The sequence below is a fragment of the Carcharhinus amblyrhynchos genome, unplaced genomic scaffold (assembly GCF_965287045.1).
Source record: "Carcharhinus amblyrhynchos unplaced genomic scaffold, sCarAmb.v2.hapA scaffold_37, whole genome shotgun sequence".
NCBI lineage: Eukaryota > Metazoa > Chordata > Chondrichthyes > Carcharhiniformes > Carcharhinidae > Carcharhinus > Carcharhinus amblyrhynchos.
Genome location: NW_027649778.1, coordinates 2,521,656 through 2,542,193, shown reverse-complemented (window position 1 = coordinate 2,542,193; position 20,538 = coordinate 2,521,656). Strand labels below are relative to the sequence as shown.

At 44.7% G+C, this 20,538-nt stretch overlaps 1 protein-coding gene across 3 annotated transcripts in view; it reads right to left on the bottom strand.

Moving 5' to 3' along the window:
• Positions 1 to 1,610: 1,610 nt before the first annotated feature.
• samd4b (sterile alpha motif domain containing 4B) overlaps positions 1,611 to 20,538 on the bottom strand; it is a 93,495-nt gene continuing 74,567 nt past the window's right edge. For all 3 annotated transcript variants that reach the window (XM_080218290.1, XM_080218292.1, XM_080218291.1), the window contains 8 exons: positions 19,001 to 19,087; positions 17,924 to 18,233; positions 16,187 to 16,272; positions 14,450 to 14,565; positions 9,188 to 9,389; positions 6,360 to 6,486; positions 4,311 to 4,394; positions 1,611 to 2,496 (listed from right to left, as the gene is read on the bottom strand). In XM_080218290.1, coding sequence (XP_080074416.1) covers positions 2,468 to 2,496; positions 4,311 to 4,394; positions 6,360 to 6,486; positions 9,188 to 9,389; positions 14,450 to 14,565; positions 16,187 to 16,272; positions 17,924 to 18,233; positions 19,001 to 19,087 — 1,041 coding nt within the window. In that variant the 3' untranslated portion in view covers positions 1,611 to 2,467. The remainder of the gene's footprint in view (positions 2,497 to 4,310; positions 4,395 to 6,359; positions 6,487 to 9,187; positions 9,390 to 14,449; positions 14,566 to 16,186; positions 16,273 to 17,923; positions 18,234 to 19,000; positions 19,088 to 20,538) is intronic.

Sequence of the window (20,538 nt, the reverse complement as noted above, 5' to 3'; positions counted from 1 at the left end):
CAACCTTCCACAAGATCCAGAGAGTACTAATCCCACTGGAAGAGTCAAACCCACTGCCAACTCCCACCACCCCATGCGCTTCATCCACTGTCAGAGCTCGAAGTCAGGAAACTCTCATTCCTTCAAATTCCCAAAGGATCCAAGTTGGCACCCATGAAATTCCAAAAAAGGAAAAAAAAAATCAAGAAATCAGGCCAGCCCACAACCAAGATGAGAGGGAGATGTCAAGACTCCAATAACCCAGTCACTGATCAGTTAAAAAAGGGTTTGGGGTAGGAGGGGTGCATTGTATCACTGTGATCGATTTTCGGATTGGGGGGAGTTGGGGTGGGGACACATTGGTGTAGATGCCTCCTGCTATGAATCCATAACCGTGAAATAAGGGGCAGGAGCGAGCGAGCGAGAGAAAGGAGAGCGAGCGAGCGAAAGGAGAGCGAGCGAGCGAGAGAAAGGAGAGCGAGCGAGCGAGCGAGAGAAAGGAGAGCGAGCGAGCGAGCGAGAGAAAGGAGAGCGAGCGAGCGAGCGAGAGAAAGGAGAGCGAGCGAGCGAGCGAGAGAAAGGAGAGCGAGCGAGCGAGCGAGAGAAAGGAGAGCGAGCGAGCGAGAGAAAGGAGAGCGAGCGAGCGAGAGAAAGGAGAGCGAGCGAGCGAGAGAAAGGAGAGCGAGCGAGCGAGAGAAAGGAGAGCGAGCGAGCGAGAGAAAGGAGAGCGAGCGAGCGAGAGAAAGGAGAGCGAGCGAGCGAGAGAAAGGAGAGCGAGCGAGCGAGAGAAAGGACAGCGAGCGAGAGAAAGGAGAGCGAAAGAAAGGAGAGAGAGAGAGAGAGAAAAAGAGAAAGAGAGAGAGAGAAAGGAGAGAGAAAGAGAAAGGAGAGAGAGAGAGAGAGAAAGAGAAAGGAGAGAGAGAGAGAGAAAGAGAAAGGAGAGAGAGAAAGGAGAGAGAAAGAGAAAGGAGAGAGAGAGAGAGAAAGAGAAAGGAGAGAGAGAGAGAAAGAGAAAGGAGAGAGAGAGAGAGAGAGAAAGAGAAAGGAGAGAGAGAGAGAGAGAAAGAGAAAGGAGAGAGAGAGAGAGAAAGAGAAAGGAGAGAGAGAGAGAGAAAGAGAAAGGAGAGAGAGAGAGAAAGAGAAAGGAGAGAGAGAGAGAGAGAGAGAGAAAGAGAGAGAAAGAGAAAGGAGAGAGAGAGAGAAAGAGAAAGGAGAGAGAGAGAGAAAGAGAAAGGAGAGAGAGAGAGAAAGAGAAAGGAGAGAGAGAGAGAAAGAGAAAGGAGAGAGAGAGAGAAAGAGAAAGGAGAGAGAGAGAAAGAGAAAGGAGAGAGAGAGAGAAAGAGAAAGGAGAGAGAGAGAGAAAGAGAAAGGAGAGAGAGAGAGAAAGAGAAAGGAGAGAGAGAGAGAAAGAGAAAGGAGAGAAAGGGAGAGAGAGAAACAGAGAGAAAGGGAGAGAGAAACAGAGAGAAAGGGAGAGAGAGAAAGGAGAAATGGACAGAGAGAGACACACAGAGAGAAAGGAGAGAGAGAGAGAGACACACACAGACACAGAGAGAAAGACAAAGGACAGAGACAGACAGACAGAGAGAAAGAGAAAGGAAAGAAAAGGAGAGAGAGAAAAGAGGGAGAGAGAGAGAGAGAGGGGGAGAGAGAGGGGAGGGGGGGAGGGAAAGGGAGGGGCATTTAGTCCAAACTGTGCTATTTGGGAGCCTGTTCACAGATTTTTTTTCCTGCTGTCGACACAAAATACAAATATACAGATGAATATAAGTAACACAATAACAATGGGTTGAATAAAAAAAATCAGTTGTTTCCCCATTTTGCTCACTGCATTGATTAATTTGCCTTAACTGGAGGTTACTGGAGCAAATTGGCAACTCGATTTTTTTTTAAAGTAATGTGGGCTTCAGAACAGAACACCTCTTGTATAATATTTTATAACTTTCTTAATGGTTAACTTGTACGCATCACTTGGACAGTTGATCAGAGGTTTTAGGTTAAATTAGTGATAGACAGATGCAAAAGCCAGACCTGTATTGCTGCCAAGTACTGCACGCATTGGGTTCCAGACCTATATGACAGCACAGCGTGTACAGGTCTCCGTTAAGACCATTGTAATGTCAGCCAAGAGTTCCCGTCTCCTCTCTCTCTCTGTCATGAGCACTGCTCACCACCTTGCACCCGTCCATCACTAATTTCATGTTAGTTCCCAGTTTTCTTTAAATTAAGTTTTGAGCTATACGATTTATTTGTACCGGTTCAGAACCTTTTACCAGATGGGTACTGAAAAAACAAAAGTTAAAACAAAAATATATTGGAAAACGACCGGGAGTAGTTTGAGTACCGGTCTATTTCCCCCAAGGTTAAATAAAGATCAGCGAAGATATACATTGAAAGGTGTAGTGACCCTCAAACTTCAGTGGCATTTCCTGCAGCTGCTGTGTAATGTCAGTCTCTCAATAAGTGTTCACAAGCTAGGTACAGCGTACTAAATAGTCGATGTCTTGTCCACTCCATCTGTTAAAGTAAGAAAGGAAATTTCAGTCAAGGGATTATGGCAATCTCTTCTCATCTTTGTCCCTGTTCCCGACAAACATGCCATCCTTCTTCTACCACACAAGGCTTGGCTAGAACTCAGGCGAGATCAGGGACAGTCTTGGAGAGGATGGCTTGATGTTTGCTGGTGGGGTTGTGGTCAAGGAGGGAGGTGGGGTGGGAATAGTCAGCGTGCGGCCTCTGTAACATAAAGGTCAGTTTGCCAGATAGCAGTGGCATCACCTCTTGTCGGAGGTGTAATGATAATGCTGGGGCTGAGCTAACAGAATAGTGCAGCAAGTTCAGGCTGGCTTTCTTACTCCTGCCTCTAGATGTGGGTACTGTCGAGCTACAAGACCATTCCCTTTCCTTCTACTTTTAGTCAGTGCAGATCACGAATCCTGATCCTCTCCTGGCCCCTCAGCAAAGGACTCCCTTACATCGCTCCTTCAGAGGTGTAAGGGAGTGGGTGGATGGGTGGGGGGGGAGAGACAGGAAAATGGAGAGAAGCAAGTCAGCTGATGTCACTCTCAATGAAATGATCTGGAGAGGGTAAGAGGCCAGAGAGAGGGTTTGAGGTGAAGGGAGAATATTGGAGCTGGGTAAAAAACGGTCCACTGTGCGAGAGGATGATTTCTGGCTGAAGTGGGCACAAAGGCAACGGCAGAAAGTGGAGTGTCATGCCAAGCTCAAAATCAATTTTAAAAAAAAATCTGTTTGTGGGATGTGGGCATCGCTGGCTAGGGCCAGCATTTATTGCCCATTCCTGAGGGCATTCAAGAGCCAATCACGTTGCTGTGTGTCTGGAGTCACATGTAGGCCAGACCAGGTACGGTTGGCAGATTTCCTTCCCTAAAGGATGTTAGTGAACCCAATTTTTTTTAAAAAAACTACAATTGACAACTGTTTCATCGTCACCATTAGACTTTTAACTCCAGGTTTTTACTGAACTCAAACTTCACCATGTGGTGTGGCAGAATACAAACACAGATCCCTAGAGCATTATCCTGGGTCACTGGATTGCTAGTCCAGTGACTATATCACTATGGCTCTGAAGGAGAGGTGTAGGGAGTCCTTTGCTGAGGGGCCAGGATTTGTGATCTGCACTGACTTAAGGGTAGAAAGAAAGGGACTGGTGTGTAGCTCGACAGTACCCGCGTCCAGAGGCAGGAGTGAGAAAGCCAGCCAGTCATATTTCTATTGATCACCATGATCAGGGTGGCACAGTGGGTCAGCATTGCTGCCTCAGTGCCAGGAACCTGGGTTCAATTCCCAGTGTGGGTCAGAGAGTGTGTGTGTATATGCGTGTGTATAAATATATGGGGATAGGGTGTGATTGTTGTTGGTGCGGGCTCAATGGGCCGAATGGCTTCATGTGCTGGAGTCTCTGAAATGATCCCTGGTTTGGCACGAGTTGCATTGCGGGGGGTGTTTGGGGGGGGTGGGGATGGAGGTGTGTGTGTGTGGAATTCATGAAGTTCAGAAGTGAACTTTCTCAAAGGTGAAGAATGTTGAGCGAGATACAGAGGCATGTTCTTACCCAAGGTGCTATGGATAAAAATACATTTGCTTTTTAAAAATAACTCTCTCAGGATGATCAGCGCACAGAACCTTTTACCTGGGTGGAATTTATACCCAAACGAGAGGTGAATGAACATTGATCTGCCAGAGAATCCTGCCTTCCTCCCCCACTTATAATACTGAATGTTCTCTCTCTGAATTGTAGAGTAACCTCACTCCATAAAAATTCTGCTCCTTAAAATTCAACTGTGTAATCCATGACTGAATTTGCTTACCTCCTAAGGCGTGTTCTGTCATACTGAGACACAGAGACTCCAGTCTGGTATTAATCTCTGGTTCTGTCACTGGCACTTGACATTCTGGCAAAAGAACACACAGCCTCAAGTCAACTTTCTGTTTGCACACTACAGTAGAAGGCAAAGTCCTTTCAGAGAAATCATCAAAACCTTAAAGTATAGAAGGAGGCCATTCAGCCCATCGAGTCTGCACCGGCCACAATCCAACCCCAGGCCTTATCTCCACACAATTACCCCGCTAATCCCTCTAACCTGCACATCTCGGGGCACTAAGGAGCAATTTAGCATGGCCAATTAACCTAAGCCGCATAACTCTGAAGTGCAGGAGGAAAAGGTGAGCACCCAGAGGACACCCACAGGGAGAATGTGCAAACTCCAGGCAGATGGTGACCCAAGCAGGGTATCAAACCCAGGTTGCTGGTGCTGTGAGATAGCAGTGCTAACCCACTGTGCCACCTTTCATCCCAACACAGCTGCTTCTGCTCTCCCAACTTCCCCCTCTCTCCTCAATCGGTGCTTACTTGGCCAATGCTTGCTTCTACTGGCTGCTCCTCTCTACCCATTTCTCAGGCAGGGGCTGGTGGCCCCATCCCCATGGGAGGAAAGCTAGCTCAGCCCTCCAGCACAACCACTGCCAAGGGGCCCAGTTAGAATTCAATGTCTAATCCGCCAGTTAACTGCCTGCTGCTGGGACTGCTCCCCTCCCTGCCTCGAGAAACTGTCCACTGTTACTGGGCCACACGAAGCATCCAGCCCATCGGCAACTGAGCAGGGCCTTAAGCAGCCAATTAACCCGTCCCCAACCAACACAGCAATTAGGATTTTGGGGGGGGATTAGAAGGGAACATAGAAGCATAAAAATTAGGAGCAGGAGAAGGCAATTCAGCCCTTTGAGCCCATTCTGCCATTTAACAGGATCATGGCTGATCTTACCCTGGTCTCAACTTCACTTTCCTGCCTGTTCCCCATAGCCCTCTTCCCTGCTTTTCAGCAGAAACACATCAATCTCTTTCTTAAACTTGATTGATTGATTCTGCTTCCACTGGGGCAGCGAGTTCCACAGATTCACAACCCTCCGAGAGGTAGTTTCCCCTTAATTCAGTTTTGAATGGGTAATCCAGCTCCACCAAATTCCCCCCCAATCCCCGAGGAATTAAAATTCTGCTCTTCGTAGACAGCTTTAGCAAGTGGCTCATTGCTAAGGACGTTGGACATGTTCAAGAGGCGGCTGGATATAGCACTTGGGGCGAATGAGGATCAAAGGTTATGGGTGAGAAAGCAGGATTAGGCTATTGAATTGGACAATCAGCCATGATTACAATGAATGGTGGAGCAGGCTTGAAGGGCCAAATGGTCTCCTCCTGATCCTATCTTCTACTTTTCTCTGACACCAAAGTGGATCGTGTCCTCACACATCTTCTACAGGTCCATGCTTGCCAGCAGGAAACACACTGATTATGAGCACAAACCCTTACATTCTTCTCCCTTCAGCAATCCCTTCCCCAAAAGATTTGAGATCAATTCTAACACTCCAAGTTGAATCAAAGATAAAGAATACAGGGAGGCCATTTGGCCCATCGTGCCGTACCCACCACTTTAAAGAGCTATCAAATTCCCTTTAGCTCTGGAAATTTTCTCCTTCAAAAGGTGAAGTTTCTCAGCACAGATCCTCACCTGTGTGCCTCAGTCTCACAACGTGCAGGTCATTTATTTACCACACCAAGGAACATAGGAGGACAGAATGAAAAAGAAAAGCTCCCACTGCAACTTAAACTCACTTAAGATCAATTTCAAAACATTTCCAGCATCCCTCGTTTCTTCCAGACCGACAGTAAAAACAGCAAGGATTTTTTTCAGGCAGTTCAACTGGTTAAGTCAATAATGGGCAAGGGGAAACACAATTTAAACTCGTCTTGTAAGCAGACTGTGACTCATTACTAACACGGCAAACCTTCCCCATTCTGAAGGGGAAGACGGAACCGTTTCAGGTTGATGGAGAAAATTGTGTAAAGCTGAAACACGACAAACCTGGCTGCTGGAACATCAGGATGGCTTGTGGGGATGTGTGCACAGGTAGTGAGTATGTCCGTTGCACAGAGCTACGACTTTGACTCGGCATGCTATTACTGCCACCTGGATTTGCAAACCATAGGTTCTGCAGGAATAAAGGAAAAACATATCAGTCTCACAGACAGTATGTTCAGAGTTTGATTTATTTTCTTTTTTAATATTAGGAATGTTATGAATTGGACGCAAAATGGCCAAGGTCCTTTTTCCCTTCTACCATCCTCAGTCAGAGAATACAATAACAGATTTTCTGTTTGTTTGGTGTGGTTTCTTTCTCCCTCTTTGCTAAAGGTGTTGATATTTGGATTACAATTCCATTGGCAGTCAGCTCTTTGGTTCTTCATTCAAGAGACCAAATTCACCAAAGACCCTCAGGCAGCACCTTCCAAACTCGTGTCCTCTCTCAACTAGAAGGACAAGGGCAGCAGATACCTGGGAACACCACCATCTGCAACTCCCTTCCAAGCCACCCACCATCCTGACTTGGAAATATATTGGCCATTCCCTCACTGCCACTACCAGAAGGACGTGGAGGCTGCGAAGAGGTCACAGAAAAAATTTCTGTATGTTGCCTGGTATGGAGGGCATTAACTAGGACAGATAGGAAAAACTTGGTTTGTTCTCACTGGAACGACCTGATAGAAATCTACAAGATTACGAGAAGCATGAACAGAGTGGATAGTCAGAAGCTTTTCCCAAGGGTGGAAGAGTCAATTATCAGGGGGCAAAGGTTTAAAGGTGTGAGGGGCAAGGTTTAAAGGAGATGTACGAGGCAGTTTTTTTTTTTACAGAGGGTGGTAGGTGCCTGGAACTTGTGGCAGGGGGAGGTAGTGGAAGTGGGTACGGTAGTGACTTTTAAGGGGCATCCTGACAAATACATGAATAGAATGTGAAGAGAGATATGGTCCCTAGAAGGGTAGGGGGTTTTAATTGAGCCGGGCAGCATGGTCAGTGCAGGCTTGAAGGGCCTGTTACTGTGCTGTAATTTTCTTTGTTGTTGTTGGGTCAAAATCCTGGAATTCTCTTCCTAATGGCATTGTGGGTCAACCAACAGTGCTTCGACTTCAGCGATTCAAGGCGCCAGCAGCTCACCATCACCTTCCCAGGGGCAACAAGGGATGGGCAATAAATGCTGGCCTTGCCAATTAAGTTCAGTGGCCAGTCAGCGACACACATGTCCCATGAGTGAATAAAAAATAGACATCTCCAGGGCAGGAAAGCTGGTTGATTTTTGCCTTCCTTAACCTGAGAATGCAGAGACCATAAACCAGATGGTACAGCAGTTTTATCACTGGACCAATGTATTTGGAGACACAAGTTCAAGTCCAAACATTGGCAGCTGGGGATTTAAATTTGGGTAATTAAATAAATCCAGAATGGGGACAGTGAAACTACTGAATTGTTATAAAAACCCCCACTAAATTCACTAATGTCTTTTCCAGAAGGAAATCCCAATGACCCAGCCTGCCCTGTTTGTGACGTCAGATACACAACAATATGGCTGACTCTTAACTCTGAAATGGCCCAACAAGTCAAACAGCTGCATAGGTGTGGAGAATAGATGCTGGCTTTGTCAGGGATGCCCACTTAGTCTGAACAAACATCAAAAAGGTACACCAAATAATACTGAATGAAACTTTCACTCAATGTTCGTATCCACTGTCTAAAGAAAGGCACCTGCCGTATATCTTAAGTTTTTTTTCATTTTCAATTTATACATCCTGCAAACTCTGCCCAGAGAAGGGACAGTCAGTAGAAGATAACATCCCATCCATAGTAATACATGACAAGTCCACTCACCCCTCACCCTCCGATGGTGAATATATAAAGAAAAGCCAGAGTAATAAAACACCTCCCTTTTGTTGACCAATCTGCATTAGGAGAATAAAACAGTGGCACTGAGTGACTGGGAAATGCAGGGTGTCAGGGAATGGCGGATGATACAGGGCAGGGAGTTCCAGAGGGCAGGCCAGTGGCTAACAATGAACAGGAGGGCAAGGTTGAACATAGCATATGTAGCTTAAAAATACAATCCAAATTCATGCTCCCCGCAACTCATCAGCAATACAGCACTTCCAAAGTTTAGTTTCACCAGACTTTTTTTTAAAAAAAGAACAGTTTTGTTATAAATATTGGCTTTATCTTCCAGAATATTGAAGACCGAGGAAAATGGTACAGAAGCCACAAATCTCTCAATTCACTGAAATAAGCAATGTGTTAAACTTTATTGCATCATGCCCATAATTTGTTTTATGCTGAAACTGGCATACGGAGGAATATAATGCATTATGAATGTGGTGGGCCAGGAAAAGAACAGCAGTTCAGAGACAATATGAACACCTGCGCTGCCAACAGCTGCTGCTTTCATCATTTTACACTAGAGGGGCACCAGACCAGAAGATTCCTAATATCAATTTATATTAAATTTTGCAGTGAAGGATGTTGATGCTGGAGAAGAGAACATCAACATTCAGACTCCCTGTCAACAAACACAGATTAACATTGCAATGGTGTGGCACGTCCATTTCTCTTAACAGACATTCTGCCATTTCATGCTCCATGCCCTGGAGGAGATGCAGAGAGTCTGCCCAATCTCGTTTCAGAGATGCAGCCAAGAGACAGATGATGCTTGTCAGTCCATGTTGGAGTTGAAGTCAGGATACAAGAAGAAAATGTTGCACTCTCCTGACTTAGCCACTTCTGAAAGCTCTTTTATTAGTAATGTTAAATAAAGTACGTCATCCAAACTTTGATCTCATGCACTTGTACCACAGGGAACACATACTGACCTGCCTGCCTTGGCTTGTCAATGGATTAAGTGTATGCCTTGGAGAAACACCACCCAGACTAGCAGCAGAAGTGCCAATCAGACCCATGCGGTTTGCAGACAGACCCCGCGGAGGCACCTGGAACGGCCGTTGGCCTCGCCTGCCCAGCCCGCCAACCACAGAACCGGCTGTGGGAAGCGAACTGGACTGACTGAAACCCCAGCTGGAAAAATAAAAGAAAAATAGACCTTATGAATTCCAGTATAAACCAGGAGGATAGGAAACACCAATAATACTTTGCTAATCAATTCTGCTCTCTTAAAGCTCTTAGCTCCAACAGGAGCCCACATCTGTCCAACTTATCTCTATGAATGATCTAGGAGATGTACATGGCAAGTTTTTTTTTTACAGAGGGTGGTGGGTGCCTGGAACTCACTGCCAGGGGAGGTAGTGGAAGCAGATACGAAAGTAAGTTTTAAGAAGCTTCTTGATAAATACATGAATAGCATGGGATAGAGGGATATGGTCCCGGGAAGAGTAGGGGGTTTTAGTTCAGTCGGGCAGCTTTGTCTGTGCAGGATTGGAGGGCCAAAGGGTCTGTTCTTGTGCTGTAATTTTCTTTGTTCTTTGAATGACACCCAGTTCACATCCCCCAGCTGGATGTAAAAGATCCCATGACACCATTCAACTGAAAAGCAGGTGAGCTTAAAGTAGTGTCATGGGAAATATTTACCCCTTGATCAATATTGCTAACTAATACATGGCAGACATGCCTTCAATCATCTGCATCCATACTCTGAGCCCCTAAACCCCTCAGCGCTGTATCTCAGTCTCTTCCTTTTGGGGCCCATTCAAAACTCAAATCTTTGGGGGCGGCTTTGGTCAACCTCCTAATATTCCCTTCAGAAGGAGAGTAGAAACCTTTGAGTGTCTCCACAAAAAGTTACAAGTGTTGGACCATTAAAATTTTCAAAACTGAGATTTATGGAATTTGTTGGGCAAATATGCCAATGTATCTGAGAAAGGATGGGTGAATGTGATAGAACATAGAACACTACAGCACAAACAGGCCCTTCGGCCCACAAGTTGCGCCAATCACTTCTATACCTACTAAGCCACAGACCTATCTATAACCCCCAATCCCATTAGATCCCATATACTCATCCAGAAGTCTTTTAAAAGACCCCAGTGAGTTTGCCTCCACCACCACCGACGGCAGCCGATTCCATTCACTCGCCATCTTCAGTGAAAAACTTACCCCTAACATCTCCTTTGTACTTGCTTCCCTGCACCTTAAGTCTGTGTCCTCTCGTAGCAAATCATAGTGATTTGGGCTACAGTTCAGCCATGATCCAATAATGAAACAAGCTCGAGGGCAGGGCTGGTGCAAGCACTAAGCAGTCACCTAGAATAGCAAACTTTGGCTCACATGATGTAATATTATGTGTTCCCACCAGTTACTGGTGTCTTTGTGTAACTTACGCACTAATCGTTGCGATAGAGTGGGCTAGATTAAATTACACTGATGTTATTTTCTACTCCACAGCTTTGGAATGGTCATGTAGATGTTAAAATTAGCCAGACCTGCTGAGACATTCCAGCATTTTCTCTTTTGGTTTCAGATTCCAGCACTCGCAGTAATTTGCTTTCATCCAGTGTTTAACTCACTGCCACTTCGCTTCCAGGAAAGCCTACCCTGAAGAAGTACTGCTCTTCTCTCCGATTTCCGTTACGTCTCTCCCCCCACTATCCACCTTCACTGCTTTCCATTTCTCATGTGTTGGCAAAGGTATTAACTAAGACCCATCTTTCATTCCCTCACCCTGAAGTATAAATATCTCCCACTTTCTATGCCATTTAGCTTTGACAAAGAGTCACCTGGACTCAAAACGTTGGCTCTTTTCTCTCCTTCCTTACAGATGCTACCAGAACCGCTCAGATTTTCCAGCATTTTCTCTTTGGGTTAAAATTAGCAAAACTGCCACATAAACAGGATGAGGAATGTAAATGAAATTTTGGGTAAATCCATATGTTTATCAGTGCGTGTGGATGCCTAACCTTTCATTCTGACTGCTGAGGCCTGTTTCTTCATGTCATGTTCAAGGTTGAAATAGGCAGGGATCAGTAAGGGAATCAAGGGTTATGGGGATCAGATCAGTCCTGATTTCACTGCGAATAGAATCAATGGGCTGAACGGCCTACTTCTGCTCTTAAGGTCTTATTACTTAATCACTTTCACATTGTTGTGGGCCCTTAGCCGTGTGCAAATTTGTTGTCACATGATAAAAGTGACTACACTTTGACTGTAAAGCACTTTGGGTCAACTGGAGGTTACAGAAAGCCTTTCTATTTTCTTTATTACACAGTACTCTACTTATTGCAGAGATGACATGTGCGAACATTCAGTAACGTGGACAAATGGAGCCCATCTGAACCAAGTGAATTAAAAGAAAGTGTACTCATTATTGGTTTGTTGTGACGCACAGATATTACATGCATTAGTCTCAGGGTGAGAAAGATGTTTTCCAGCACTGGCTTGCTTTAGACACCAGAAACACAGATAGCAAAATCCCATAATTCAGAGTTCTTCCCACTGCACATCATGCACTCCTGATTGCCGCTCAGTGTGTAATACTGAAATTGAAGAGACAGGGCACATTGCTGGTTTGTTACTTCCACGTACCCTGGACTGATTTATTCTGGTGAGGGGACATTCTCGATAAATAAAGTTGGCATAGATAAATCTGCTACAAGTGGCTTACACTGTACATTTTAGTGATAATAAATAGGATGGCAGGGAGTTTAATACAGTAATTAAAACGCAGGAGTTCTGCTGATGCTGATAAAAATCACTCTACTGAATACATCCTTTGTTACTCTGCCAACGATCTAAATATAGTAACTTAGATTCGAGCATTCATCTTCCTTGACAACCATCAGATAATGAATGACATGGGTGTGACTGGGATGCAGAGGTTTAAAGCCTGGCACAGATCCACCTGTGGTTCTGTAGTGCTACAAACAGCTTGCTGAAACTGAGTCTTTGATTACCAATGTGTTTGGTGTTTAAATTCTGCGGTGTCCACGACACAATAAGCTCTACAGGTGAATAACTACAGACAGTAGCGACATCTCTCCTCCCGACTTGCTCGGAAGGCTTCACTATCAAGTTTCCACTTCAAAATTTAAAACTTGCGGCAAAAACAAACCGTCGTGGCTACATGGCACAAACTCACTTTTCCCTACTCACCACTAACCTCCCCATTCTGTACACTGAACACACTGCACTGCTGAGACTATGGGATCTTTTACACAGCTGTTCTTAAAGCTAACTCCTGAAAAATCCAGCATCGAGTCGTCGAAATCTGGCATTCAACCATCTCAGATGTGTCATTCTGCCAGGATCAGAATTAAAGTCCAAAACAAAAGCAGCTAAACTAAAAGCTAAACTCAATAGTGGCATGTTCAGAGTTTGTGCCAGAATTATGCTAATATTCGGACAAATTCTTCAACTGGATCACACAACCAGTGTCTATTCATTCAGTGATAACTACCAGACAGGTCTTCAAATTCTCTCTCCAGGCACAAATCAACTCTCAGAACTCCATTATATTATGGTAAAACATTAGTTAGGTCACACTTGGCATACTGTGTACAATTCTGGTTGCCTTATTACAGAAAGGATGTGATTAAACTAGAAAGGGTGCAGAAGAGATTTATTAGGATTATACTGGGTCTTGATGGTTTGAGTTACAAGGAGAGCTTGGAGAGACTGGGACTTCTTTTCTCTAGAGTGTAGGAGGCTGAGGGGTGATCATAGAGGTCTACAAAATAATGAGGGGCATAGGTCAGTTAGTCAACATCTTTCCCAAAAGGTAGGGGAGTCTAAAACTAGAAGGCTTAGGTTTAAAGGTGAGAGGGGAGAGGTACAAGGTACAAAAGGTCCAGAGGGGCAAATTTTTCACATGGAGGGTGGTGAGTGTCTGGAACAAGGTGCCAGAGGTAGTAGTAGAGGCAGGTACAATTTTTTCTTTTAAAAAGCATTTAGAGAGTTACATGAGTACAATGGGTATAGAAGGATGCGGGCCAAATGGAACTAGATTAGTGGTTAAAAGGGCGGCGTGGACAAATTCGGCCAAAAGGCTTGTTTCCATGCTGTAAACCTCTGACTCTATAAAAGCAAAATACTGCAGATGCTGGAATCTGAAACAAAAACTGAAAATGCTGGAAAATCTCAGGTTTGACAGCGTCTGATGAAGGGTCATTGAGACTCGAAACATTGGCTCTATTGTCTCCCCACAGGTGCTATCAGGCCTGCTGAGATTTTCCAGCATTTTCTATTTTTGTTCCATTATCTCCAATTATTTCAGTCAGAAATATATTTCAGCAATATTTTCTGCAACATATTAGTGCCATGATCACTCCCCATCCCATAAAGAGACTGACAATTAACAAATTAAATTCCATTAAAAGAAACATAGCTTCCCATTGCAATTTCTCTGCAATCTATCCATCGCACTGATCTGGAGTCTTGTTCCAGAGTATCTTCTCACACGAGCATAGCATTGCAGCCCTCTACATTTCACTTAGCCTGGACAAGGCCCAGTGTGAAGAAAGCATGCAGGCAGACTGTGTGGCACATGCATGGTTATGGGTTCCATGATCTGGAGATGCTGGTGTTGGATTGGGGTAAGCGCAGTAAAAAGTCTCACAACACCAGGTTAAAGTCCAACAGGTTTATTTGGCACTAGCTTTCAGAGTCTCAGGTTCCTTCATCAGGTGAGTGAGGACTTGTGTTCACAAACAGGGTATATACAGACACAAACTCAATTTACAAGATAATGGTTGGAATGCGAGTCTTTACAGGTAATCAAGTCAATACACACCTCTTTAACCTGTCCTTGGCCCTCTCTCCACACTCACTGTCTGTACCTTTAAGACTTAAAACCTCGAGTAACTGTTGGAGTTTGCAACTTCTCCCCGTATCTGTGTGGGTTTCCTCTGGGTGCTGTAGTTTCCTCCCACAGTCCAAAAATGTAGGGGTTAGGTGGACTGGCAGGGTAAATGCATGGGGTTACAGGGATAGGGCCTTGGTGGGATTGCCATCAGTGCAGGCTCGATGGGCCAATTGGCCACTTTCTGCACCGTCAGGATTCTATGATTTTAAATCTCTCGCCTCCCAAAACATTGACCTGGTTCCAGATATTACAGGCCATGCTCTGAAGGATTTCCAGCACACAGAATTACACCCTGGCCAGATCACATACATGACAGATAACTCACCTTCTCTGGCGAACACCTGGCATCTCCAGCAAGGCCTTTCTTGGAAAAGACCTCAACAGCTTAAAGACTTGCTGCTTCCATGAAAATAGTCTTTTCTTCTGTGTTTCAGTAAATGCCTGAAATCAGTTACAGATAAATGTGATTCACAACCAGTGAACAGAGTTGGTGCAATTTGCCTGCCATTTACTGAAGTGAAAACCATTCACAACTTCATTCTGTTATTCCTTATGTATCAGGAAATGCAGCTCTCAGATAACAGCTGGCAGGTATGAATGAACTGCATTAAACTGACAACTCAGATGTTGCCAGGTAACATTAGATTAATAGTCCAAGCTGTGTTTTGTTGTTTAATCACACTTGTGTCAAACAGAATTTTTCCAAAGAGAAAGTCCTATAGCCAAGTAGACATGAGCTTGGGTTCCAGTCAGGAAGGTGACAATCTGTACCAACAGTTTTGAACAATTTATATTTTTTATAAAAATTGGGTCACTTAGGGTTTCTGCTCCTGATGACTATCCAGTGACTCAGTGGGAAATGAATGGAGACACTGGTGAGAACAAGTTTGAGCTGGCTGTGACCCATCCACAGTCTAACTCGGTTAACGAGGAATGGTGAGCTGGGTAACACACTGCAGAGCTCTTAGAGATCATACTCCAGCAATGTCAATTACTAGGGGGTATAGGTTAAAGGTGCGAGGGGCAAAGTTTAAAGGAGATTTTTGTTTTTACACAGAGGGAAGTGGGTGCCTGGAACTCGCTGCCAAAGATAGTGGAAGCGGATACAATAGTGACTTTTAAGGTGGGGGGGAGAGAGAGAGAGAGAGAGAGAGAGAGAGGGAGGGTCTTGACAAATACACAAATAGGGTAGAAATAGAGGAATATAGTCCCCAGAAGGATAGGGGGTTTTAGTTAAGTTGGGCAGCATGGTCAGTGCAGACTTGGAGGGCTGAAGGGCCTGTTCTTTGTTCATATCTGTGTGTGCCAGTTTTAGCCCACTGGCAGCATTCTCACTTTTCAGTCTGATGGTTACGGCATTAAGCCCTGTTACAATGCATAATTTCATGCTGACACTTCAGTTGCAAGCACTGAGATAGTGCAACTGGATGAAGCATCACAGTCCTACCTACCAGTTCAAGTGGGATGTAAGAGAGGGGGCAGGATAAAAAAAATTAGATATGGGATCAATAGCATTTTTTTTCCACTTTATGGGCAGCACAGTGGTTAGCACTGCTGCCTCACAGCTCCAGGGACCTGGGTTTGATTCCTGGCTTGGGTCACTCTCTGCATGGAGTCTGCACGTTCTCCCCATGTCTGCCATGGATTTCCTCCGAGAGCTGCGGTTTCCTCCCACAGTCTGAAAGACGCGCTGGTTTGGGTGCAATGACCCGAACAGGTGCCAGTGTGTGGCGACTAGGAGAATTTCATAGTAACTTCACTGCAGTATTAATGTAAGCCTTAATTGCAACTAATAAATAGACTTTTACTTTACAGGTTTTGATTTGGCTACTTGTATGTGGGCTCAGAATGGAACATGGGAACAGGAACAAGCCATTCAGACCCTAGAGTCTCTTCCTTTCTCTAAAGGATTGTTCAATTCAACGGAAGACAGCTTAGGCAACTGGAAAAGACTGCAAGTTTACAAGGACATATTACCACAGAGTGGCAATTCCCATGGCATTCTGCATCCCATGCCAGCGCAACAGGATGGAATTCCTGATTATAACATGCAAGTACCCACCTCATGAGCGAGACACTTCTCTAGCAGTTGCAAGTAAGAGCTTATATTTTCTTCATCTGGTCTGGACACCAGCAGCTGAGTGCAAACTGCAGAAAACAGGAAATGGAAGCAGGTTCAAGTCTTCGCTGGAATAAGTTTTATGATCAATCAAACAATAACATTTCCATTCTCTCACCCTATCCTTCAAAATATCCACTGTTTCAGAGTCTGTGGCACAGTGTAGCAATGCACAAGGTCACCTGCCCTTAACCTGCTCTCTGCCACAAAGGAATCAAGAGCTCCAGAAAACACAGAATAAGGCTATTATTGAGTCAGCTAAAGGCAAATGCATCAGGAGAGAAAGTGAAGTCCATAGGGAAGCAGCGATTAGCTTTTGTTTTTACAAGTATTGTTAGAAGATTGGCACAGTGGTTACCCCTACTGCCTCACAGCGCCAGGGACCCGGGTTCAATTCCCACCTTGGGCGACTGTCTGTGTGGAGTTTGCATGTTCTCCCTGTGTCTGAGTGGGTTTCCTCCAGGTGCGCCGGTTTCCTTCCACAATCTGAAAGGTGGGCAGGTTAGATGGATTGGCCATGCTAAATTGCCCCTTAGTGTCGCAAGATGTGTAGGTTTTGGGGTGAGGGGGAAGAGGGGGGTGATTAGCAGGGTAAATGTGTGGGGTTACAGGGATAAAACAGGGGGAATGAGCCTGGGTTAGACGCTCTGTTGGAGAGTCGGTGCTGACACAGTGGGCCAAATGGGCCCCTTCTGCACTGTTGGGATTCTATGAAGTGAATGTGAAAGTTTGGAGCTCAAGTGGAAGAATGAGTCTGAGTAGGTGACAGAGCAGAGAGTTTGGTTTTCAACACACTCTGAAGAAGAGGTGGTGCAGGCATAATTAATACCTTTTAGCCTGTTGCTCAAGATGCATAGAATAGTTTCCACTGTTGTGCGCCACTCTGCCTGTACTTACTGTCATGTCCACAATGGTTTTCAAAACTAAACATTCAGGCCCTTTTCAAAAGGAGCCAATAATCATGAAACAAAATATCTTCATGTCAAAAAGCTACAAGTCCTATTTTTATCGTCCAAGGGCCACAGACCTGGTCTGCCTCCCTGCATACACTCCAGTGCTTTTTTTTTGAGGGCAAGATGGTTAAAGGTGCACAGAATAGTCCAATTGCAGACTTAACGATAATTAAAAAGTTATAGTTACTGTGAAAATCCCCTGGTCGCCACACTCCAGCACCTGTTCAGGTACACTGAGGGGGAATTTAGCATGGCCAATGCACCTAACCAGCATGTCTTTCAGACTGTGGGAGGAAACCGGAGCACCCGGAGGAAACCCAAGCTGACACAGGGGGAACGTGCAGACTCCACACAGACAGTGACCCAAGCCAGGAATTGAACCCAGGTCTTTGGCACTGTGAGGCAGCAGTGCTAACCATTGTGCCTCCCACAGCCTGTGCTGTGATCACTGTCCAGAAATCCCCAGCAAAGCAAGCTCCATAATCAACAATCTTCTCCAATACAGTCCAGGCAATGAGATGGTGTGAAATACCTAAAGAAAGCCGGTATCAAAAATTAGAGACCTTACAGAAACTGTGGAATCAAAATATAGGCTACTGCAGTTTGGAATCCAAGCACTTGTCCTGTTAATTTCAGAAACTCACTTAACTCCTGAAGCAAAAAGCACCCTTTAGCTCCATTCAGTTTCCGTCTCCCCTCAGTCATGATTAAAAATGTACGAACTAACCTTTCCCCATGACTCTGGTGAACTGTCCAGGAATGTCACCTTCAGACACAGGAGCTGCTGCCGACTCTCCGTCACAAGTTGAGACACTCTGGGGCTGAAAGCCATCAGATGTAGGCTCCTTCTCAGCAGCTGCTTTGGTTGTTCGGCTGTCTGTGCCCAGTCCAGGTATGGTATTGGAGGAACTACTGGGGTCTGTGTCGTGTCCCTCTTTGGGGGTCATTTGAGGTGGCGTGTAAGCTTTGATCGGGGTTATAATTATTTGCTGCAGCTCCTGAAGGGCATTTCGCAAGTTTCCTCCCTCGAGAATGTCCTGTCAAAAGTACAGCAATTGCTTATTACTTTAATTACCAGGCTGGGATGATTTTCACACTTTTTGACTTCATCATGTTACTAGTCTATGTGGTGGACAAAATTATTTTCTTATATCATCCATCCACATGATTTCTGTGATTGAGATGGAGAGTTCGGAGACAAATTTACGCAGAACTGAAGCTCTGTGCAATTGTTCTGTAGTCTATCAGATGTGGGGTTGAGATTCATTGCACAGGTGAGGTCACACAGGCACAAAGAGGACACAGATTAGGCTAGATTCAAATCCAAGTCCCAGTTGTCACACAGCAAAGCAATGCCCCACTTTTACATATTTACGCATACCCCAACCATCACCTACAGGATCTTGGGTCTTTTTGAAGCTGCCATTACTTGCCAAAACATTAAAAAAGTTAGAGTAATTCAAGTCCAGAACCCGAGAGTAGATATGAGTGAAACTAGCTCACCCATCTCCAAACATAAGTATCAACTGCTCCCTCTTCAGCACAATTAATGAAGACCCCAAAGTTTTACAGACTAAAGGATTCCAGGTTTGATTCCTAGTCTGTATAATCTTAGTAAGAAGTCTCACAACACAAGGTTGAAGATCAACAGGTTTATTTGGTAGCATGAGCTTTTGGAGCAGCACTCGTGCTACCAAAATAAGCCTGTTGGACTTTAACCTGGTGTTGTGAGACTTCTTACTATGAATTTATATCTGATATCTTCGGAAGGCGTGCAACCAAAACAAGACCCCCCTCAACTCACCTTTTCTAAGGATTTCAGCACACCCTGTCGCTCACGTAACTTCTGAATGCTTAGGGCTATTTTGTGCCTTGCCCCCTTTGTGACGTTCTGTAGAATGAAATTTTAAAAATACATTTAATGATTTGGGTTGGGGTGAGAGGAGAAGAGGGCAGTGAAGAAAATAGGAAGAGGAAAGAGAGAAAAAGAATGAAATAAGATGATATATTTCTGGTTCCCTTCCAATATCCTCTCGAAAAGCCCAACAGCATAGAAACCAGCCAAGGATGGAATTGGACACATGGGCAATGCCCTCCAGTGGTAGTACCTGCGATCACAAAAGTATGCTACCTTAACTGAGGTTATTGGAGACTGAACTTTACTTTTACTTCACCCTGCCTCTAACCTTGTGCCTTTCCTGCACTCGATTCTGATTGCTACACATCCCCTTCTCCTCACTACCAATGGCAGAATCTTCAACCACACCAGCTTTCTCGCCATAACCCTGACATAATTCTTCCTCTGCCTTCAAAAGCTAAACTGCCCCCTCTTCTCATAATGGCTCAAAATCAGGCTAACTTTGCTCAACTTAGAATTTGTACCAATTCCTTTCTTCATGAAGTATTTTGGGATCCTCCCCCACCACCACATTAAAAGGAACTAAATAAATGCAAGTTATTGCATACACCAACACAGTCTGCTGTGTCTAAAAGTTAAAGTTAAAAACAAAGTTTATTCATTAGTCACAAGTAACGCTTACATTAACACTGCAATGAAGTTACAGTGAAATTCCCCGAGTTGCCACACTCGGGCACTTGTTTGAGTCAATGCACCCTAACCAGCACATCTTTCAGACTGAGGGAGGAAACCACAGCACCCCGAGGAAACCCACACAGACACAGGAAGAACATGCAAACTCCACACAGCCAGTGACCCCAGCTGGGAATTGATCCTGGGTCCTTGGTGCTATGAAGAAGCAGCGCTAACCACTATGCTACCATGTTGCCCAGGGATCCACTTTTTCTCAGGATTAAAAAGGAAATCTTATGTTGACACCAAATATGAGAAACAAAAAAGTGTTCCATGCTCCATCAACATCTCACCCTGAGGAGCACTATCTGTACTCCATGATTTATAGGGTATTTTAATCTGCTTCAATATTGATAAAGGAACAATAATGAAAAGTACACAAAGTAAATAACTGATAGCCCAATGTGAAAGTCTGGGACCTACTCACTGAGTCTCCCTGGTTTATCTCTCATCAAAAATAAACTTTAGCACTTTAACACTGCCATGATAATTGCCAAGACACTACAAGACATAATAGTAACCACTCGACTCCAATGCTTGAAATTTACAAACATACACATTGGGAGCAAGGGGACATCATTCAGCCCCTCTGGTCTGTTCTACTAAAATGACCATGGCTGCTCTCATTAACCCCAACTCCACATTCTGGCTACCCCCAATAACCTTGTTAGTTAAGAATCTATCTACCACTGCCTTAAGGACATTCATTGACTCTGCCTCCACTGCTTCTGGGGAAGAATGTTCCCTAGATT